General features: G+C 39.0%; 1 protein-coding gene across 4 annotated transcripts in view; it reads left to right on the top strand.

Moving 5' to 3' along the window:
* Positions 1-3,821, top strand: part of PRKD1 (protein kinase D1) — a 150,905-nt gene extending 147,084 nt beyond the window's left edge. For all 4 annotated transcript variants that reach the window (XM_074868212.1, XM_074868214.1, XM_074868211.1 and 1 more), the window contains one exon: positions 2,842-3,821. In XM_074868212.1, coding sequence (XP_074724313.1) covers positions 2,842-3,060 — 219 coding nt within the window. In that variant the 3' untranslated portion in view covers positions 3,061-3,821. The remainder of the gene's footprint in view (positions 1-2,841) is intronic.
* The last annotated feature ends 14,528 nt before the right edge of the window (positions 3,822-18,349 follow it).

Genomic DNA, 18,349 nt, shown 5'->3' with positions numbered 1-18,349 from the left:
CGGGCTTTTACTTCACAGTCATCAGAAGTGAATTTGTATGCCTTCCAGGAAAATACATTACCCACCTTCAATTGAAATCTTCAACTAAAAACTGAACTGTTAGGATTTTTTGAGATGCTAACAGCCACTGTCTTCTGCTCCTCATATGGTGATTTTTTTATCCTGGCAGCAGCCAAATCACTGCAAGTTAAAGACCTAAACCAGAATGTCATGGTTTGAGCCCAGAGGGCAACTGAGCACCAAGCAGCCGCTCGGTCACCCCACAGCCTCAGGAATGGGAAGGAGAAAATAAAACAAAGGCTCAGGAATCAAGACAAGGACAGGGAGGGATGACACACCCGTTGTGGTCACGGGCAAAAGATAGACTCCTTAGGGGAAGAAGAAGAACATCAATTTAATTCAAACATCACCACCACCACCACTTAATTTAACAATCAGAATAGAGTAGGACAGTGAGAAGTATAACCACATCTTAAAAAACACCTTCCCCCATCCCCCTTCTTCCCAGGCTCAACTTTGCTCCCGATTTCTCTACGTCCTCCCCTACAGTGGTGCAGGAGGCAGGGGATGGGAATTGTGGTCAGTTCATCACCCATTGTTTCTGGAGCTCCTTCCTCCTCAGGGGGAGTGCTCCTTGCACTTTTTTTCTGCTTCAGCATGGGGTCCCTCTCACAGGAGACAGTTCTTCATGAACTTTCTCTGATGTGAGTCCCTGCCACAGGCTGCAGTTCTTCATGAACTGCTCCAGTGTATGTCCCTCCTGCGTGTTACAATCCTCTCACCACCAAACTACAACAGCAGAGGCTTCCCACAGAGTCCTGGCCTTCTTTGGGTGCATCCACCTGCTCTGGCATGGGGTCCTCCACAGGCTGCAGGTGGGCATCTGCTCCACCATGGACCTCCATGGGCTGCTGTCTCACCATGGGCTGCAGGGGAGTCTCTGCTCCAGCACCCCTCCCCCACTACTCCTCCTGTCTTCCACTCACCTTGGGATTTGCATAGGTATCTCCCTCAAAACTCCAACTCCTCCTCCCAGGCTCCCCTTCTTAAATATGTTATCACAGAGGTGCAGCCACCATTGCTAATTGGCTCGGCCTTGGCCAGAGGCAGGTCTGACTTAGAGCCGGGGGAGCTTTGAGGGGGCATCACTGTAGCCCCCTCCCCCGCTACCAAAACCCCGCCACACACAAACCCGACACACAGAACCAGTGCAGTGAGCAGCCAGGGCCTGTCCCACCACCCCCAGCCAGGGAGCAGGGCAGGCAGGGGACAGCCCCAGGCCAGGGCATTGAGCCCCTCCCTGGGGACGGGGACAGGCTGAGGCCAGGCTGGGACATCAGTGTGCAGGATCTTCCAAGGTATCCACATTTCCATCTAGGAAGGTAATCATGGCACAGATCAGATGTATAATCCACAATACAAAAGGAGTCTTTATCCAAACTGAAAACTGAGTCCTACTCCAGTACCTTATAGCTACAACTGTTTCTCAAAGTAGAGGGTGACCTGCTGGTATAGGAGGAAAAGGGCTGCAACTTCCCACCCTGCACCCCACCTTCTCCAGGGACATTCCCCTGGGCTTGCTTTCTTCCTCCCAGATTTCCTGTCACTCTCCAGTCTTTTTCTCCAAGACTGCTCTTCTCCCTGGCAACCATTGCAGAATGCATTTGTCTGACTGAGCCTTTGGGGAGAGAGGTGATCTGGGCTAAGGTCTGCAGCAAGGATGCTGGTTGTCTGACATGATGGGACAGGGTCCTTCTATGTACATCCGCTTTTATCACTTGTGCAAAAGTGAGCGGAGGTGAAGCAAGGTGAGGCAGTATGGGAGCAGCTCTAGCACAACAGATGAGATGAGTCCTCTTTCCAGAAGAGCCCAATCTTGTGGGCTAAAGAAAGATAACAGTGGTGCAGGGCAGTGAGACTTCAAGGTGATTTCTGAGAGGATGTCTGTGTAAGAAATGGACCAAAGGATGTGAGATACTAAGGTTGAAGGCTTGCGTGCATTTACAGTGTGCAGGCTTTCTGGTGCTTTGGCTAGGTGACCAGTGCGTCTTAGGTTGAGACAAGGTGAAGGAGAAAAAAGACAACTGGATACAGGATTGTGAACAGAGGTTAGTCTCCATGGGGCTAGGATTGGCTTTATTACTGCAGTTTCATGTATGCTTTGGGTGGAAATAAGAAAATTAATTATTAAACTTGAGATATGCTTTAGGCAGAACAGAATCTGCAGAGCATGATGGTCTAAACAGCGTGAGAACCAAACCAGTTTCAGTTTTATTGTTGACTGTCAACATGGAGTGCAAATGTACCTTGACATCTAGATGCACATGTCTCTTTGAGCACACCAGTAAATTGCCTGTTTGGAAAAGCAGATTTTTTCCTAGCCCAAGCTGAATTCATATCCTGCACCATTCTACTGAGATGAAGCAACTGTCTTGACCATCTGATATAGGTCACTAGGATGTACATGTATGATTTAAAGTTGTTTCTTCTTCTTTACTCATGCTGTGATTAGTGTGAGGAATGGTTACCACCATGCCTCATTTAGATATTACGGAAATCTGTAGACTATCCATACATTCTGCAAAACAACCTGTAATATCTTCGTACTATACTTATGACAGACTTTAATAAAATTAATTTATCAAACAATCATCTAGAGATGAAACCTATCTCTATAGGCAGATTTCATATTTATTAATTATAAGATTTTTCTGTTATGGAGCAATATGGATGCATGACCTTTAGACTGCTGAGTTAATAGCACTTTGCATATTATTGGTAGTAAAAGGGAATGTCATTTATTTTGGGAAATTTAAAACTAATACTGTTATTCTATTTCAGGACTATCAAACCTGGTTAGATTTAAGGGAACTTGAATGTAAAATGGGGGAACGTTACATCACCCATGAAAGTGATGACTCCCGATGGGAAGAGTATTCAGGAGAACATGGATTGCAGTATCCAGCACACCTTATCAGTCCAAGTGCTAACCATAATGAAAACACCAAGCTAGAAGAAACAGAAATGAAAGCCCTCAGTGAGCGTGTCAGCATCCTTTAAGTTGCATCCCCTATAATCTGTCAAAACACTGTGGAATTAATAAATACATACGGTCAGGTTTAACGTTTGCCTTGCAGAACTGCCATTATTTTCTGTCAGATGGGAACAAAGCTGTTATGCTGTTACACTGTTGATGTATCTGAGTTGCCAAGACAAATCAACAGAAACATTTTTGTGTGACCAACTGTGTTGTATTTACAAAAGTTCCCAGAAACACTAAACTTGTTATTGTGAATGATTCATGTTGTATTTAATGTATTAAAACCTGTCTCCACGGTGCCTTTGCAAACTAGTGTTTTTCTTACTTGAGCCTCATTTTGGTAAGAGAGAACTTTCCCATGAAGATCTGGGGGGTTTTTTGTGCATCGTTAGTATTGTAATTGTAAGCAAACTCTTGAAGAGTAGATTATAACTGCTGTTCTGTGAACAACTTCCACCATTTGGATAAAAGCTTTATTTAGTGTTGAAAAAATAGAAAAAGCAAAAAATAACAAATTGCATAGTACTGTACAGTTTCAAATCAGATGACCTGTGTGCACGTGTTTGTGTGTTTGTGTATATAGATACACAGACACATACACACAATATAACTTGCTCTTAAGCCTAAATGCCTTAGTAATGTAAACTGCAGCATGTCAGTTGTATTTTCCCTTTTCTTAAAGTATTCTTCTCTAATATGAATATTCTCTAATATGTACATTCAGAAGCTAAATAACTTGTTGACTTTGTGTATGTTTTCAATAAAAGTCTTATTAATAAAATAGGTTCATTTTATTAATCTTTCTGTTTAAAATATATATCAGAATTATATCAAAAGTAGGTGGAATAAATTAGTTCATCATTAAGAAGCCTATGTGGAGGTAGGCAGGAAAATGCTGCCAGCTAACCTGCGTACTTGTAAAACCTATTTTGTAAGAACCTACTTGGACTGATTTTATATCGTAACTTCAATCAGTTTTGAAACATACTAGGGGAGTAGGGAAGTTGAGGACACATTAATGGGAATTTAGTTTTTAGAGAAATGTGCTGCTTCTGCTTTTCCACTGAGTTCCAATGAACTGACAAGGTATATGGATCTTTCCTGCTCTCCTTCCCTTCAGAACTTTAAAGATACTAATTTTCGTTTCTAACTTAGTGTTCCAACACTAACCCATTTAGCTTTAACTGTGAGAGAGGTTCAGGCTGCACTGTAAAATATGTGCCAGTGACAAGCTGAAAATTATTCTATGCGACAGGATATCTCTGAAGAAAACAGTTGATATACAGGTATTGAGGTTAAAAAAGAAAGGATATATGGGATGAGAGGCAGAAGTATGCAATGATAAGAGCTAATAACCACATATGACAAACCTCTATTGATCAAATCTTGGCTTTACATTACAATCATGAGCTTCTCAGTACATAAATCCATTCTTTCCTCAAAGAAGAGCTTTGTGAGAGGAAATTTATGCCAGATACATAATGTGGCCAAAGCCAGCAGAATTTTTTTTAGGTATTTTGCTCCTCTGCTGATCAGATAGTTTGTACTGTAGAAGAAATGAAGAAAAGGCACCTTTATTCAAACAGAAAAGATTATATTTTATAGAAAATAAAAAAGTATTGTGAAAAATTACTTATAAATCTCTTCTCCCTCCTCTGCACCTCTTTTCCCAACTCCCACTGCCAAAAAAGAAATCTTCCACTTCAGCTGGACCCTGAAGGAAGCTTCCTGATAATGCTGGTCTTGTAACATGTTCTGAAACAGCTCTGGTTGGGCAGAGTTCAAATGTGTTGACTATTCTGCCATGCTGTAATGTCTGTGTTTTCAGTCAGGATGTTCCGACAAGGCTAAATTTGGCTAATCACTGGCCATTGTTTCTTTTTCATTCAGCCTTAATCTTAAATTGGCAGTAAAATAAAGATAAAAATAGGCTGATTTGATTATCAAATTTCTGTCAGTAAAAGTGTATATGTGTGTATATATTTAAAAGGAAGTCTACTTAAATGTGGAGTGGTGGATTCACAGATATATAAAGGTTATATTCTGTTCATTGACAAATAAAGGAGTCAAGCCAAATTAACTATTAAAAAATTAAATTGAGGGAAATTATCGGAATCATATAGACTTTGTTCAAATGCTGGTATCATGACTGTTCATAAGGAGCCATAACCTCATAGAAGTGCCTTAATTTTGCTGTCTCATTCCTCTATGTTAACCAGTAACAGATATTTAGAGCTCTGCTTTCATATTGATCAATTTAGGTGAGTCAGGATTTTATTAGTGGCTTGGTTTTATTTACAATTAGTGTACCAACCCTTGAGGAAAGGTAATTTTCAACACAGTTGTTTCAAAAATATTTCTCAAAAATATCAAATAGCGTGCTGGCACTCTGTTCTCAAGCAGGGGCACTAGTCAGGAGATTAAAAGAGAAAGTAAAACTACTTTGCAGCACCGGCGTCTCTAAAGCTGGGTGACAAAACTAAAAACAGTGCAACTTTTAATAAAGGAAGGACACAGTACTTACACTAGACAGACTTCTGTTGGTAAACATACTTAATCTCATGGAGCACTTTTGATAAATTGCCAACAGAACAGAGACAAAAGTAAAATTATTACTCTGAGAAACTTTTTGACTAGCTACTAAACATCATTTCAAAGGAACTCTTGTTTTATTACTAGGGGCATATTATACTTTTTTTTTTCTCCCCATGCCTGGTTTTTTGAGCACTGAGGCTTGCTTCATTGCTTTAAGGAACTTGTTGTGCAAATATTCATTGCTTTTCAAAAAATAATCTGCCATTAGCCAATATAATAAATTAAAATTTTCCCTGCTGCGTTTCAAAACTGTTGCACTGTGAAATTTGAACTGTTGCAGTTCAGCCAGACAGATGAATTCACTGATTCCTAACTCAAAGCCTAAATGGAAACTTGCTCTTCCAGACACATCAGCATCAAAGTGTACTGAAGTAAAATTGGAATTGTGTTGTCCTACATGATTTTCCTTTGCTTGTTTTACTCAGGAAAAAGGAATGGTAGGCTGTTCTGTAGTAATATTTCCATGGCCTTTACATTTTCCGTTAGGCCAACAGTTCCTGCACATGTATCACAGAAGCAAAACCAACAATGGTTATGCTGCACATAAATACTGACTTGAGGATCATGTTAAATTGACATGATGGTATTTCCTTTTCTGTGTGCTACTGCATATCATATGCATATCAAGCACATTTGTACACATAATCATACATCTGTAGACATGTTTATTGTGTCAAAGCTTAGCTGTGGAGTGAAGTAGCCAACACATACTTGCAAGCTAGAACTTCTGGTTTATGTTAAGTTGCCATTTTCACTTCTGCCATCTTCTTTTTTTCATTCTTCTTTATCCAGTGTCTTGTCCAGACAGTTTAACTCAGCAGACAAGGTGAGCAAAAAGCATGCACTTGCACAGCTTGTATAGCTTAACTGTCACACAGCTGCTCAGCCACGTGTGGCCATCCATCCACACCTTCAAATTGTAGGATGGAGGGGAATTCCTGTCAGTGGGCCTTGCCTCCCATTGTCTCAGACACCACATCAGACCTCCTTGTTCTCAGCTTAGTAGGATCTCTTCAAAACTAGTTGGATATTCTGCCTTCCCCTTTTCTTCCTCTTCCCTCCTCTTTCCCCTCTACACCTCACTATTGAAAAGCCTTCTTAGAATCTCACCTCTCCACTAGTTAGAAAGTTGTAAATCCTGACCTCATGGCAAGGCAATAACCATCTGGTTTTTGTGTCAACAGTCCTTTTTTTGTTTGAGAGGTTAAACAAACCAAGTTATGAATAAATCAGCACCTCTTCTGCACACCTGAACTTATCCTGGACAATGAAATTACAGAGGTGACATGGAAAACGCTAATAACCTGAAAAAAAAACCCAAACCCCTACTGGACTAACGGGATCAGATACTTGACATCCCATAAAATTAGGGGGAAAGGAAAAAAAAAGGGAAAATTCTTAGGGAAATTTTAAGAATTAATCACTAGGCAGATTAAGCCACATATGCTACTTCAGTCCATAAAACACAGGGAGAAACATCAGAGTTCAGTAATTATGGATTATGGTGCTGTACTACTCAGATAGGACTACCAAAATAATGACACCCTGGAAAAGGTCTGCTTCATGCAGATAAGCCAGAGACCTGTCCCTGTAGCTGTTCAGGACCCCAAACTTTGCTCAATTTATCACTTTCCTAGAGATGCCTTTTTTTTTTTTTTTTTTTTCCCCCAGAAAGATAGGCTATAGTTTATTCTAGCAACACAGGAAGCCAGCCACATACTGCACTAGCAACTTTCTACCTCATGACCAGACCTATGACATCTGAACCAAGTTTCATATTCCTGGGGTTTACTGTGCATGTGCCAGATGGGGAAGACCTCAACCAAATCAAATGTAAACCAGAGGAACTGTCTTGGTAGATCAGGCACTTTTCAGTGGCGACAAATTTGACACCTGAATGGTATGCAGAGTTTCACCTTGCTTTTTGTTTAGCTTGTTCCTAGCAACTGGAGCAAGTGAATGCTGAAATCAGGGTCTACTGGGTGAGCTAATATTTGTCTGTGCTTCTTCCTGAATCTTTGCTGTGCTTTGCTTTGTTGAAGAACAAATGTTCTTCATAATAGATATGGTCCATACATTATGAGAAGTGTAAACTATTTTGCTGCCTCACTAACCACATCTGCAAACTAAGAATTTAAGAAAACTCAAGTTTCAGACCAAAAAGTTGCTATTTTGAAAGGTCCCATGTTTTGCTTGAGCATCCAAGCACTAAGGTCCTACACCCTAGGGTGTCTATCTCTGCTGTGAGCCTGGAGGGCCTGAGGCCTCATGCTGTAGAAGTCTGCCAGGCAAGACGCCAACCAGGGGAGCTACAAGGGAAACAGGCACGATGAAAACGTGCCTTTAAGGCAAATACCGAAATTTGTAAGCACGTGTGTGCTGCCAAAGTTTGACAAAAATTGGCAGATTCTGTTGAAGTATTTCTCTCCAGACAAACTATTTTCCAATATGAATTTATGATACATTTTCCAACTATAACTTAAATAGTTTCCATTATAACTTCCAAAATGAATAGTGACTTATTGGTGACGACCTCTTACACTTTTAATGGGGATTGATTTTTCAGAAAGTCCTAATAACTACCCTTTGAATAGCAAGTAGTTCATTCTGGTTCCTCTGTTGACTTAGGCATACAGAAACACGAGTTAATTTTGAGCAGTTAGGTCACTAAATTTAATAAGTGGAAAGTGTACTGACATATTCTTAAGAAAAAATAGACTTAAGGGACCTGGCTCACACTTACCAAGTAAACAGCTGCAGCAGTTTAAGATATTATTGTCTCAACTCCCAGCTGTTTGTTACTGGCCTTATAACAGAGTGAAAACAGAACATTTCAGCTTTTCTAGTTGACACTCAAAAGCACCTAAACACAATTTTTATCTTAATGTTTAAGTTAATTGGTCCAACTGTGAATTAGAGCTGCCGTGCTCCATTCTGCCAGCTCTGTCACAGGGAGACATCTGGAGAAGGGGCAGGAGGGAGAGTGAGAGTATTGCACTACTGTAGCCAGGTTTGCCAGAATTCACATGTCAGAGTCCTTAATTGCATTTTTCAAAAGTGAATTATGAGCTTGCAAGCCTGAATCCCTAAGGATTTCTAGGTGTCTCAGGCTTCCTGATTTCTTCTGAAAAAGGATTTAAGGTCCTCAGTGAGTAATTAAGGACTGCTGAGGTATCTAACCCTGCCACTTTTACTCATGGCATTGTATCTTTACATGTACTTACCACAGATGATCACTACAAGTGTTATGAATAGGAATCTCAATAAAAAAAAATAATTAAGGTGATGTTAAAAACCCATGCTTATGTAAAATATATCCACAGGCCTTATACTTTAATCTGTCAAAAGGAAGTATGTTCAAAAGCAAGTACAGTCAAGCATATTCATGACACAAAGTAGTGAAAAGTTAGAGTAGGCATTTGGCTCACAGCTCCAGACTGGAAAACCTCTAATAGGCAATACGAGACCTACTAGTAGTGACTGTAGTCTTTCACAGGGAAATAAGGAGCTCTTAATAAGTTCCTGGGCTAAACTCAACTTTACCTTAATCCTAATGGGAAGTTTTGTATATCAAAGTTCCATCTGGAAAATGGGCCAGTTCAAGATTAACTGCTTTGAGTCTGATAACGGCCTTCTCATATTCACTTTGGACTGAAAACATCCTCCCCTGCCTAAAAAATGCATATACGTTAGTGGAAAGTTGGAAGAGTTTCTATTAAACACGCAAAGCGTCATGAGAAAGCATTATATCTTTAAAATCGAAATACCCCTTCTGATTCTCAGAACTCAGTAAAAAATGAAGGAAAAATTTCACAGACTTGGTTTTCAAGGTCCTAACATTTCAGGAAATTCAGAGAAAGTTGTAAGATTAGGGTGATGAATCTATACTTAGAAATGGGAAGAGCAGAAAGCAAAACTGCTAGATATCCAGAATTGTGTTCCCCTTTTCACAACTATTGAGATGCACAATACTTTTACATTTCTAAAAATCTATGGCTATTAGCCACTTGTCTGTGAGAAAGTAGGCAAATTCCACTGTTCATGCTTCACAGCTGGGTAACATAGGTTTAAATACATGAACTAGCTTGCTCAAAACAAGCTCACATTAAAAAAAAAATCAGCCTCAAAAGCACTCTCAAAACAAGAATACCTTCACAGACAGACATTATCCTGACTTATATCTTAGTTTTCTTATGGAATTAATGACACTTGGAAAATACAACATTCAAAAATATGCAGGAATGTACAATACTCTCAGTCAGTCCCCCATTACGTTTCTATATTTAACTCCATTAGTAGATGGCAAACTCACAAAGAAACTAAATTAATGACTTGGGAGCAGAAAGCAGTAGTCTGGAACTCAAAGCCAAGAAAAGGAAGGCATACTAGGTGATGTTTCCTCACATTTCCAGGTCAACTTGGATGCATCCAAAGAATATGCACCCTTAGATGAGGTGTTCTGTACAAGGCAGAAGTTGTGTGTGTGAAGTAGGAATTACAATCAATTTGCAAAGAAATCTTTTTGTCAGACATTTAAAGAACTTGTAAATATACAGACTTCCTGCAACTACAACCACAGTTGCCTCAGAGGTCACAGTGTCCACATGCTAGATGCTGAGTAAAGGCACAGCCCTTGAAGTCCTCATAACAGTCACTAGATAGCCATGGCAGAGCCATGGGTTTCTGACCTCATTCAGCACAAATCTCTTAGCATGTTGCTGACAAAGTACCATGACAAAGTAGGATATGGTTTCACAGTACATTAGATTAAACTGCACTTGTGCATCTCCTATCCCTATGCAAAATGTAGAGCATATCTCAATGAATATCAAGAAACCAATCTTGCAATTCAATGCAACGAAGAATGCACACACAGACTAGTGTGTCACCAATGGGTGATAGCACTCAAATCCTTCACAGTGCTGTATGAAAAAAAAGACATGGTTGCATGACATAATTTACTCTTTTTATCAAGAGGATAGAGGTGTCAGTGACTGTACTAGGACTACTATTTCTTCTGCTTCTTGTTTCCCAGCCTTCCAGCAAAGCTGACCTTGCCTGTACCCTGTACCCATCTTGTAACTGAGGCTCCATTACTTGGGGCAAGGGACACTCCCTGCCTTTCCTTTGAAAACCTTGGGGTCTTTTGCCCTTGCACAAGCCCTTGCATCCACCCAGTTCCTTTTACATCTCACAAACCTCCACTGTTTCCAGATTTACTGCAGATCTGATAGATGCTTTTGCTTGAAAGGATGCTCAGGCAGCTTTTGGAGAGAAGGAAGAAGATCACCTACCAGCTCTTCCACTGTTACAGCAGACAGACTATGAAGATAATACCTCCTTGTCTCTGGTGAAGGAGACAACAGAGTGGGAAGGCTAGGCAGTGCAGAGGATGCAGGACTAATATCATAAATACTGCAGTATTTTTAATGCTTAATAACTCTGCTACAACAGATATTTAAATCATGGTCCAATTTGTTTTGTGCAGACTTATTCATGGCCTTAAGAGTGACAAAATTATTAATTTATTACTCTAATCCTCTCTCATTATTTGTACTCTTTTGCTGGCTAAACTGGGGCTTTTTACCAGTAAAATTATATCGGCACAGCCTCTAGAGTAGACATATTTATATGAGCACAAAAGTCTCTTATAGCTATAGAGATTAAATCCCTACTCATACAGAAATAAGTATACAAGTATGACTAGATCCAGAAAATAATATCACTTTAACTAAATCTGCATAACACAACTCCACTGTTCAAACAAAGCCTTCTCCCTTTTCAAATCACTTTACCAAGTAGCTGTCATCATTTTGTGATGTGGACAATCGTGCATTTGTCCGAAACCACCAAATCTATCTCTTTTGAGTCAAGTGGGTAACTATTACCATCCTAGATTGAACTAAACCAGTGATCAAACACAGAAATGCCAGAGTATTAACAATTTTCTGAGCCATCCAGTAACCAGACCTTGTGCTGTCTGATTTGCATGCTAACTGTGCAGTAAGGGACTGTGTGGTTTTACTCCATTCCCAATATATTTTCATATTTTGTTTTTTGTAGTAGATAGATACTATTTACAACTTACTTTCAACTCAGTGCAGACTTTATTATTAAACTGTAGTAGTCAATAAGGAATCATCCTTAGAGAAAACTGAAAATGCTGAAATTCTATAGGACATCTATCAGTAGAGAGATGGCTTTTGGTGTTACAGTCCTTCCAGGCTTACTGCTAAGCAGTTCTCATACCATTTGTAGCCTTTCAGCCACAGAAGCAGCTCTGTGTATTTGTGTACCTTGCCACCTTCTGGCCGTCTCGGATATCTGCATAAATGAGTTAACTGAGATGCATAAGAAGGCCTGAGGCTTTTCTCAAAGTTAATCAGAGATTGCTCTGTTTTTACAAAGCCTTAGGCATATTCGAAGTATGTAATATGCCAGCCTACTATGACATTCATGATAAAATCGGTACTAAGTCTCCTCCTGTCTGATGTCAGCATGTTTCAGTTTCCACCACTGCTGCTAATGGTGTTTTAGAACAATAAGGTTCCCCTCTGCCTTCAAATTCCATAGCAAAGCAATAACTTCTTTTTAAACACAGAAGCAGATGCCCAGCAACTAGGAATCAATATAGTACTTCTGGCAGCTTCTAGTCAGCAGAGTTCACAGTGCTGTGCTGCCAAGCTACTCACAGGCAGCCAGTTCCAGCTAAATTTTAAGATAATGCTGCATAGAAAGAGTGCTGAATGCCCCACTTTCAGTTCAAAAGCATTAGTCACAAGACAATAGTAAAATATATAACTCAAATACATCCATTGAAATGACTAGCCCTTTAACTGATAATTAACATATTGTTCAAAGAGTCCGTATGAAGTAAAAAGGTTAGCTTGCATAAAAAAATCTTTAAACGATTTGAATATAAATAAGATCCTGAAAGTGCTTTAGAACAGTTGGTCAAAGAAAAAATGTACTAATAAGAGTAAAAATTAATCTGGTTTACTTATATCCACAGAAGCCAAATGCAATGTTTTTGTCTCTAGATCTAAGTGATTTTTCTCTGAAATATAGCAGCACAGTGGAAAAACAAATTAAAAACCACAGCTAAACTGTAATGAGATACACTTGGGGATATAAGAAGAAAGGTAAGATATAAAACCACCTAAAAATTGATGTGAGTTGATTATTGCTCTTTGATTTCCTTTTCCTGCTTACTTTATACTTCTCGATAGTCCTCCTGTTCGGTCCCACCACTCTTTTGCTTTCAAACTGTTCAGTATCTGGCCTCTAGTATATCTATGTTGAAAAGCAGTCTGCTTTGTTATTCACCATTTTGATTGTAATGTCCTCCTAATTCTGTGTTTTTAAAGTCCATCTTCAGCTATGTTTTTCCAAAAACAACTAGATAGCCAAATCTATTGAGCAATTTAATGTGTAGCTCACATCTATCCACCATTAGAGTTCCCCAAGTAAATATTCTGCCATTTATATAATTTGATTTTTCCCAGTAGCTGTGCAGTTCAATCCTCCATTCCCTTGCAAATTATTGTGTTGTAGTCCACACACTACTTGTGGTAAGTTCTTTCCCTAATTCCCTAATTCAGTTTGTCTGCACCTCAGGCATCACATGTGATAGAAATGGTCTCTTTCCCTGGTATATCTTCCTGTGTGTTTCTTGTGTGAGCTCTCCCAAAACTGGACATGGTTGGGCTTCTTTATGTATTTACTGAATAAGACCTATTTCCAACAAAGCCTTTCTGCTAGAGGGTCTTTACATTTGTCAGTGCAAACCGGCTACAGTTCTGAAGCGGCCCGCTTGGTACTGGATTACCTTTGCATCTCCTCCTTCTCTTTAGCTGGGAAGATTAAGATACTACATGGCAACAGGGTGAGCATGAAAAAATATGGGCAAAGAGGTGGCAAATGAAAACACAAGACTGCTTTCCTCCAGTCAAAGAGGCACAGTTGGGAAAAGACAGAGGCTTCGTTTGGCTGATTAAAGTTTGTTGGCTGTTTAAACTTTGGGGTATGATAACATTGTTCAAGGGCAGAGTAGAATAAATTTGGTGCTGGTTTCCAAACATAGAAATGTGAAGAAGAACAAATACTGCATCAAAATAGAATCTGCAGCAGCAAAGTCCTTACACAGAATGCATGTCCATTCTCAACTGTAAGTGAAGCTTATCCATACATTCAGGAGAATATGTATGTGTCTGCAAAGGTAGCTGACCGGTTATCCTACAGAAATTTGTGTATCAAATCTAAGTACAGTTAAAAAAAAAAAAAAATAGCATGAATAAGAAGTTTACCTATTTACAGGAATTGTATTAGAAGTTATATTAGCTACTGTGTGGTTCTGAACTTGCTAGTATACAAGCATTTTGCAGGCTTTATTTTATTGATCTTTAAGAAGTCTTGTGAAAGATGAACTACCATCACTCCTGTTACAAATTCTTTCTGTTGATAAAAAACATTGTATCTCAGGTAAGCAGCTTTTTCACAGTAACAGCAAAGTCTGTGGCAGAACCAGAACAGAAACAGATCTAGAGCTCCAGAAAATTAGTTTACCGTATCTTTGCCACAACACAAAAGTACTAATCCTTTTGTATGAGTGAAAGAAATTATTGGATAGGTTCAGGAAAACATTTTTCCTCAGTGTAATATCAGATAACTAGATCCATTACTTGGATACTTTACTTGTTCCACTGTGATGTCTTAGTGTTTCCAAATTCAACAGCACTTCATTTCTTAGATCTCCTGAAAAGTGAGCGTTTGCAAGGCCCTGAACATGGCATTCAGACATTACTAGTTCCATCAAAATTTGAAGACATATTCCTCACTGACTTAGACATACCATCAGTCTCTTGCAGTGTATAGTTCCTTTGTTCGTCTGTCAAACATTCCTGAGTCCACTCTGAACTGCACTCTTGCTTCCCCAAAATGTGGTGGTTGAGGATCCGCACTGGTATGCAGACCCATTGCCTTCTGTGAGTATCATCTACGTTTACTAGGTTTTATATTGTTTTAAAGAAGTAAGTGAAAGCAACTTGAGTGGGAAAAAATGAAATCGTTTCAAAAAGCACTGGGTCTGTATCCTGCAAGTTATGTTCTAAAATGCACCACTGTTTAATAAGAGTTTGTTTCCTATTTGAATATGCCTTATTAAATAATAAAACCAAAATTAGCAGACAAAGAAATCTAAATTATTTTGTTTACCTTCCTTCCGTGTTATGGTATTAAAATGGAAAGTATAAGTATTTAACAAGTTTGTGGGGCAAAGATTAGTTTAGCAAATTGCTACCAGGAGATGGCACCATTAACAAAATAATTTGAGTGCCACATATAAGTCTCTCTCAACCATCTGTATGTCTGAATGCTTTGACAATTCCAGGTGTTTTCTGAGCCCGATCCGGCAAATCATTTATCCAAGCAATCCTCACATGTGAGTGATCCAAGGGATGGTGAAAGCATCTTGCACGCTGTGTGACTGGTGACTTATTTGCTCAGATCGGCAGATCAGGGCTTGTGCTGAGTTACCAAATACAGGAAGAGACTAGTTACTGGCCAGTATTTTCCTCCCTGATAAGTTACATTTTGGTTTGGAAAAGAGATTGAGGGGATATAGGGATACATATATGTCCATATATATATATGTATAGTTTTATTATTTTTTTTTATCTTACTCTGCCATATATAGGCTGCAACTAAGTTGCATGAAGAACTGAATGCAAATTCTCAGAGAAGCGCTGATGTGGAGTGGACTGGCTCCAATTACAGTTGCAAGAGGTGAATGCAAATATTCAAACACTCCTTCTTCGAGACTGAAGGTATGATATTTTTTGTCATTTTTCCAACACCTCCAAAGAATAGCATTAAACAATTTTATATTTACAAGCCAGTAGGGAATCCAACTTAAAATGATAAGAATTTAAAGACTCTCAGACCTTACCCTACCCTGCCCAGAGAACATCCCTGTGGCCAAATCAGACCCATGGAAGGTGAAGGAAAGATTTCAGTTAATGACATAATATAAGAATTTCACCTGTTGACTGCAGACTAACTGGAGCATTGCACTCACGCAGCTTGCAGGATCGGATTCCTTGTGTGACAGGAAGCAAAATAGTTGCCATGTGTTTCATTTCAGTTTCAAACACTTCAGGTTTTGAATCTTCTCGGTTAAGTAATTGATGTTTGAGTGCCCTGCCCCTGCTTGGTATTTTAAAATAAACCTTCCTATAGCACAGATTATGAATCAAAACAGCTGCTGTAGCTGAAAGTGTACTTAAATAGCAAGATGGCTCTTTGGGAATCATAGTAACTAGTCTCATATACATTGCTTCAGCACCCGGGGAGCTAAATTTCATGTATTTTGGTTTAAAAGATTCATTATATAGATCTAGTGTTTACAGCTTTTTTCTTTTTTCTTTTTTTTTTTTTATGCCTCCCCCATTGCTTCCTGCCAAAAAAACAGTTGAACAAAAAAATCTCTTGTTACCAATATCTGTTGTCAAACTTGTATTTCTCATATGCCGCAGCATATGAGATTATGAATAAATCTTTTGTCTTCTGCAAATGCAACCAGAAAGAGTCAAAAATAGATTTTTTACAAGCAATGCAGTAAGCTGTTTGCAAGACAGTCAAACTCTGGCATAGAAGCTCTTCTAGGCGTGGTTAAAACTTCTAGATTAAGATTTTTCATTTCTTCATTGATTTTATGGTGAACTTTTAGAGAGCTGAATAAAGAAAAGAAAACCAGAGTCAAAACCACAAATTTTGACTTTCTGGTGGGTTTAGGACAGGTGCTGTATATGTGTATCATTGTAAACAAGCCAGGATGTGAAAACAGGATGTGTCATTTAGTATGCACTAAAAACTGTGATGAAAATACTGTTGTAAGCAAGATTGCATAGAATTTTCTTGAAGCATGCTAATGCCCATGTAAACTATAGATATAAAGCCTTCATTCCTCTACTAAAACAGAAAACAGAAATTATAGAAGCCATTACTTGAAACATGCAAAACCAGTCAGAAGGTAAAATAATATGGGTACAGTGATTGAAAACAAAGGTACTGAAAGCAAACTAGTGTAGAGATCATCAGGAGACCAGGAGGCAAGATTGCAATATGGTGCTATTTTACTCACGATAGAAACAGTCTAAATGAAAAGTAATAGTGTAATGTTGTCAAAAATGAAAGAATTGGGGAAAAAATCAACTGGAAAAACACATGGAATTGTAAACAAAGACGTTCTCGCCTTTTTGTTATCTAAAATGGAAAGGGAAATAAAAAATTGTGCACGGTCTTTGTAACAAACCAGAACTCAGAATATGTTTCTCATCCTAACCAAAAGCAGCACACAGGACCATAGATATTTCCTACCTGCTTGAGGTCATTAATAAATGTTATAGTGTTAATCAGTCTTTCTACTGTGGAATGATTGCTGCAACAGCTCTCCCTATCTTTCCTGACTTGCAGTCTTACTGATGTAACTTACTATAGCTTGTGCTCTGAGCTTCAGTAAGCCCTCTAAGTTATGACCTCTAAGAAGCTCTAGTAAGATATATCCTTTAAAAAGCTATATTTAGTGCAAAATATACCTTATTGCACACATACATGGCAAAAGATACAATACAGTCAGAGCTCTCTGAGCGTGCACTGGTTTTCCCTACATTTCTGTTTGTAGTTCAACAGACAGGGAATTAGGCTTAAAGACATTTGAGAAACTATGTTTTTCTCTTTAATTCTTCTTGCCTATAACTTTTCATAGCATTATTCTTCAATTATTACTCCCATTTAAATGAATGAGGGTGGATGACAAGTTACACTGAGGTGAAAGCAGGATCAGTTTTAGTTCTGCGTCCTTACTGGCCATTCATCTGATTGACATGAGGGAATCCAGCCACTGAATTCCTGAATGTTTGGAGTCTCTGGAACTGATGGGAAGCCTGAGCACTGCCCTTTAACCTTCTGGCCTCTTGGCTTACTCTTAGCTTCCCTCATAAGAGCTGAACCTTGCCATCCAACTTCCTATCCCAGCAGTAAGTCCAAACTCCCATTGTCACTTAAACTCCTAGAATCTCCCTGAAAAGTTGGGAGATTCTCTGATTTACAGTTTAACCCTTCAAGAGCCAAATCAGCGATGTGATCAAATGTCCTGGTAGCAAAAGTTTTGCCCTCGTTTTTTTAAGCTACGACTGGTTTTTACTTAATAAAATGGAGAAGATTACAAATCTCTGGAAAAAGAACAAATATCCTAAATGTAATGCATTCTCTGTGTCTCTCCCTATTTGTGAAATTCCTGAAAGTTCATCTGTCTTCAGGAAGATGGAGAAAGAAGATGCCTTCCTTCATCAGGATGCCTCATCAGCTGCATGCTTCTCATTTCAGCTCCTACAATTTACTATGCTACCAAAATGGTTGTCCACTGCTTAGAACAATTAGAGTTTATAGTTGTAGGTCTCACAACAGCAGTCCCTAGAAATAAAGGTTGAAGGTTGAAAGGAGGAAAACATAGTCTAGACTTGATCAAGTTGGATTTTGCAATCTGATGTGAATAGCTATAATGTTTGCACTCCAGAAACTATATATGGATAGATCCACACATTGTGTTTTTCCAAGGAGAATATGGGCTGAATACAACACTCCGTCAAAGTAGTAAATAATTATAACTAGACAAATCAAACTAAATATTCTGTAGTGCACTAAAGAAGCTGAAAG

The sequence above is a fragment of the Strix uralensis genome, chromosome 4 (assembly GCF_047716275.1).
Source record: "Strix uralensis isolate ZFMK-TIS-50842 chromosome 4, bStrUra1, whole genome shotgun sequence".
In the NCBI taxonomy this organism is placed as follows: domain Eukaryota; kingdom Metazoa; phylum Chordata; class Aves; order Strigiformes; family Strigidae; genus Strix; species Strix uralensis.
The sequence above is the reverse complement of the archived record's forward strand: the minus strand, read 5'-3'. Positions and strand labels throughout refer to the sequence as shown.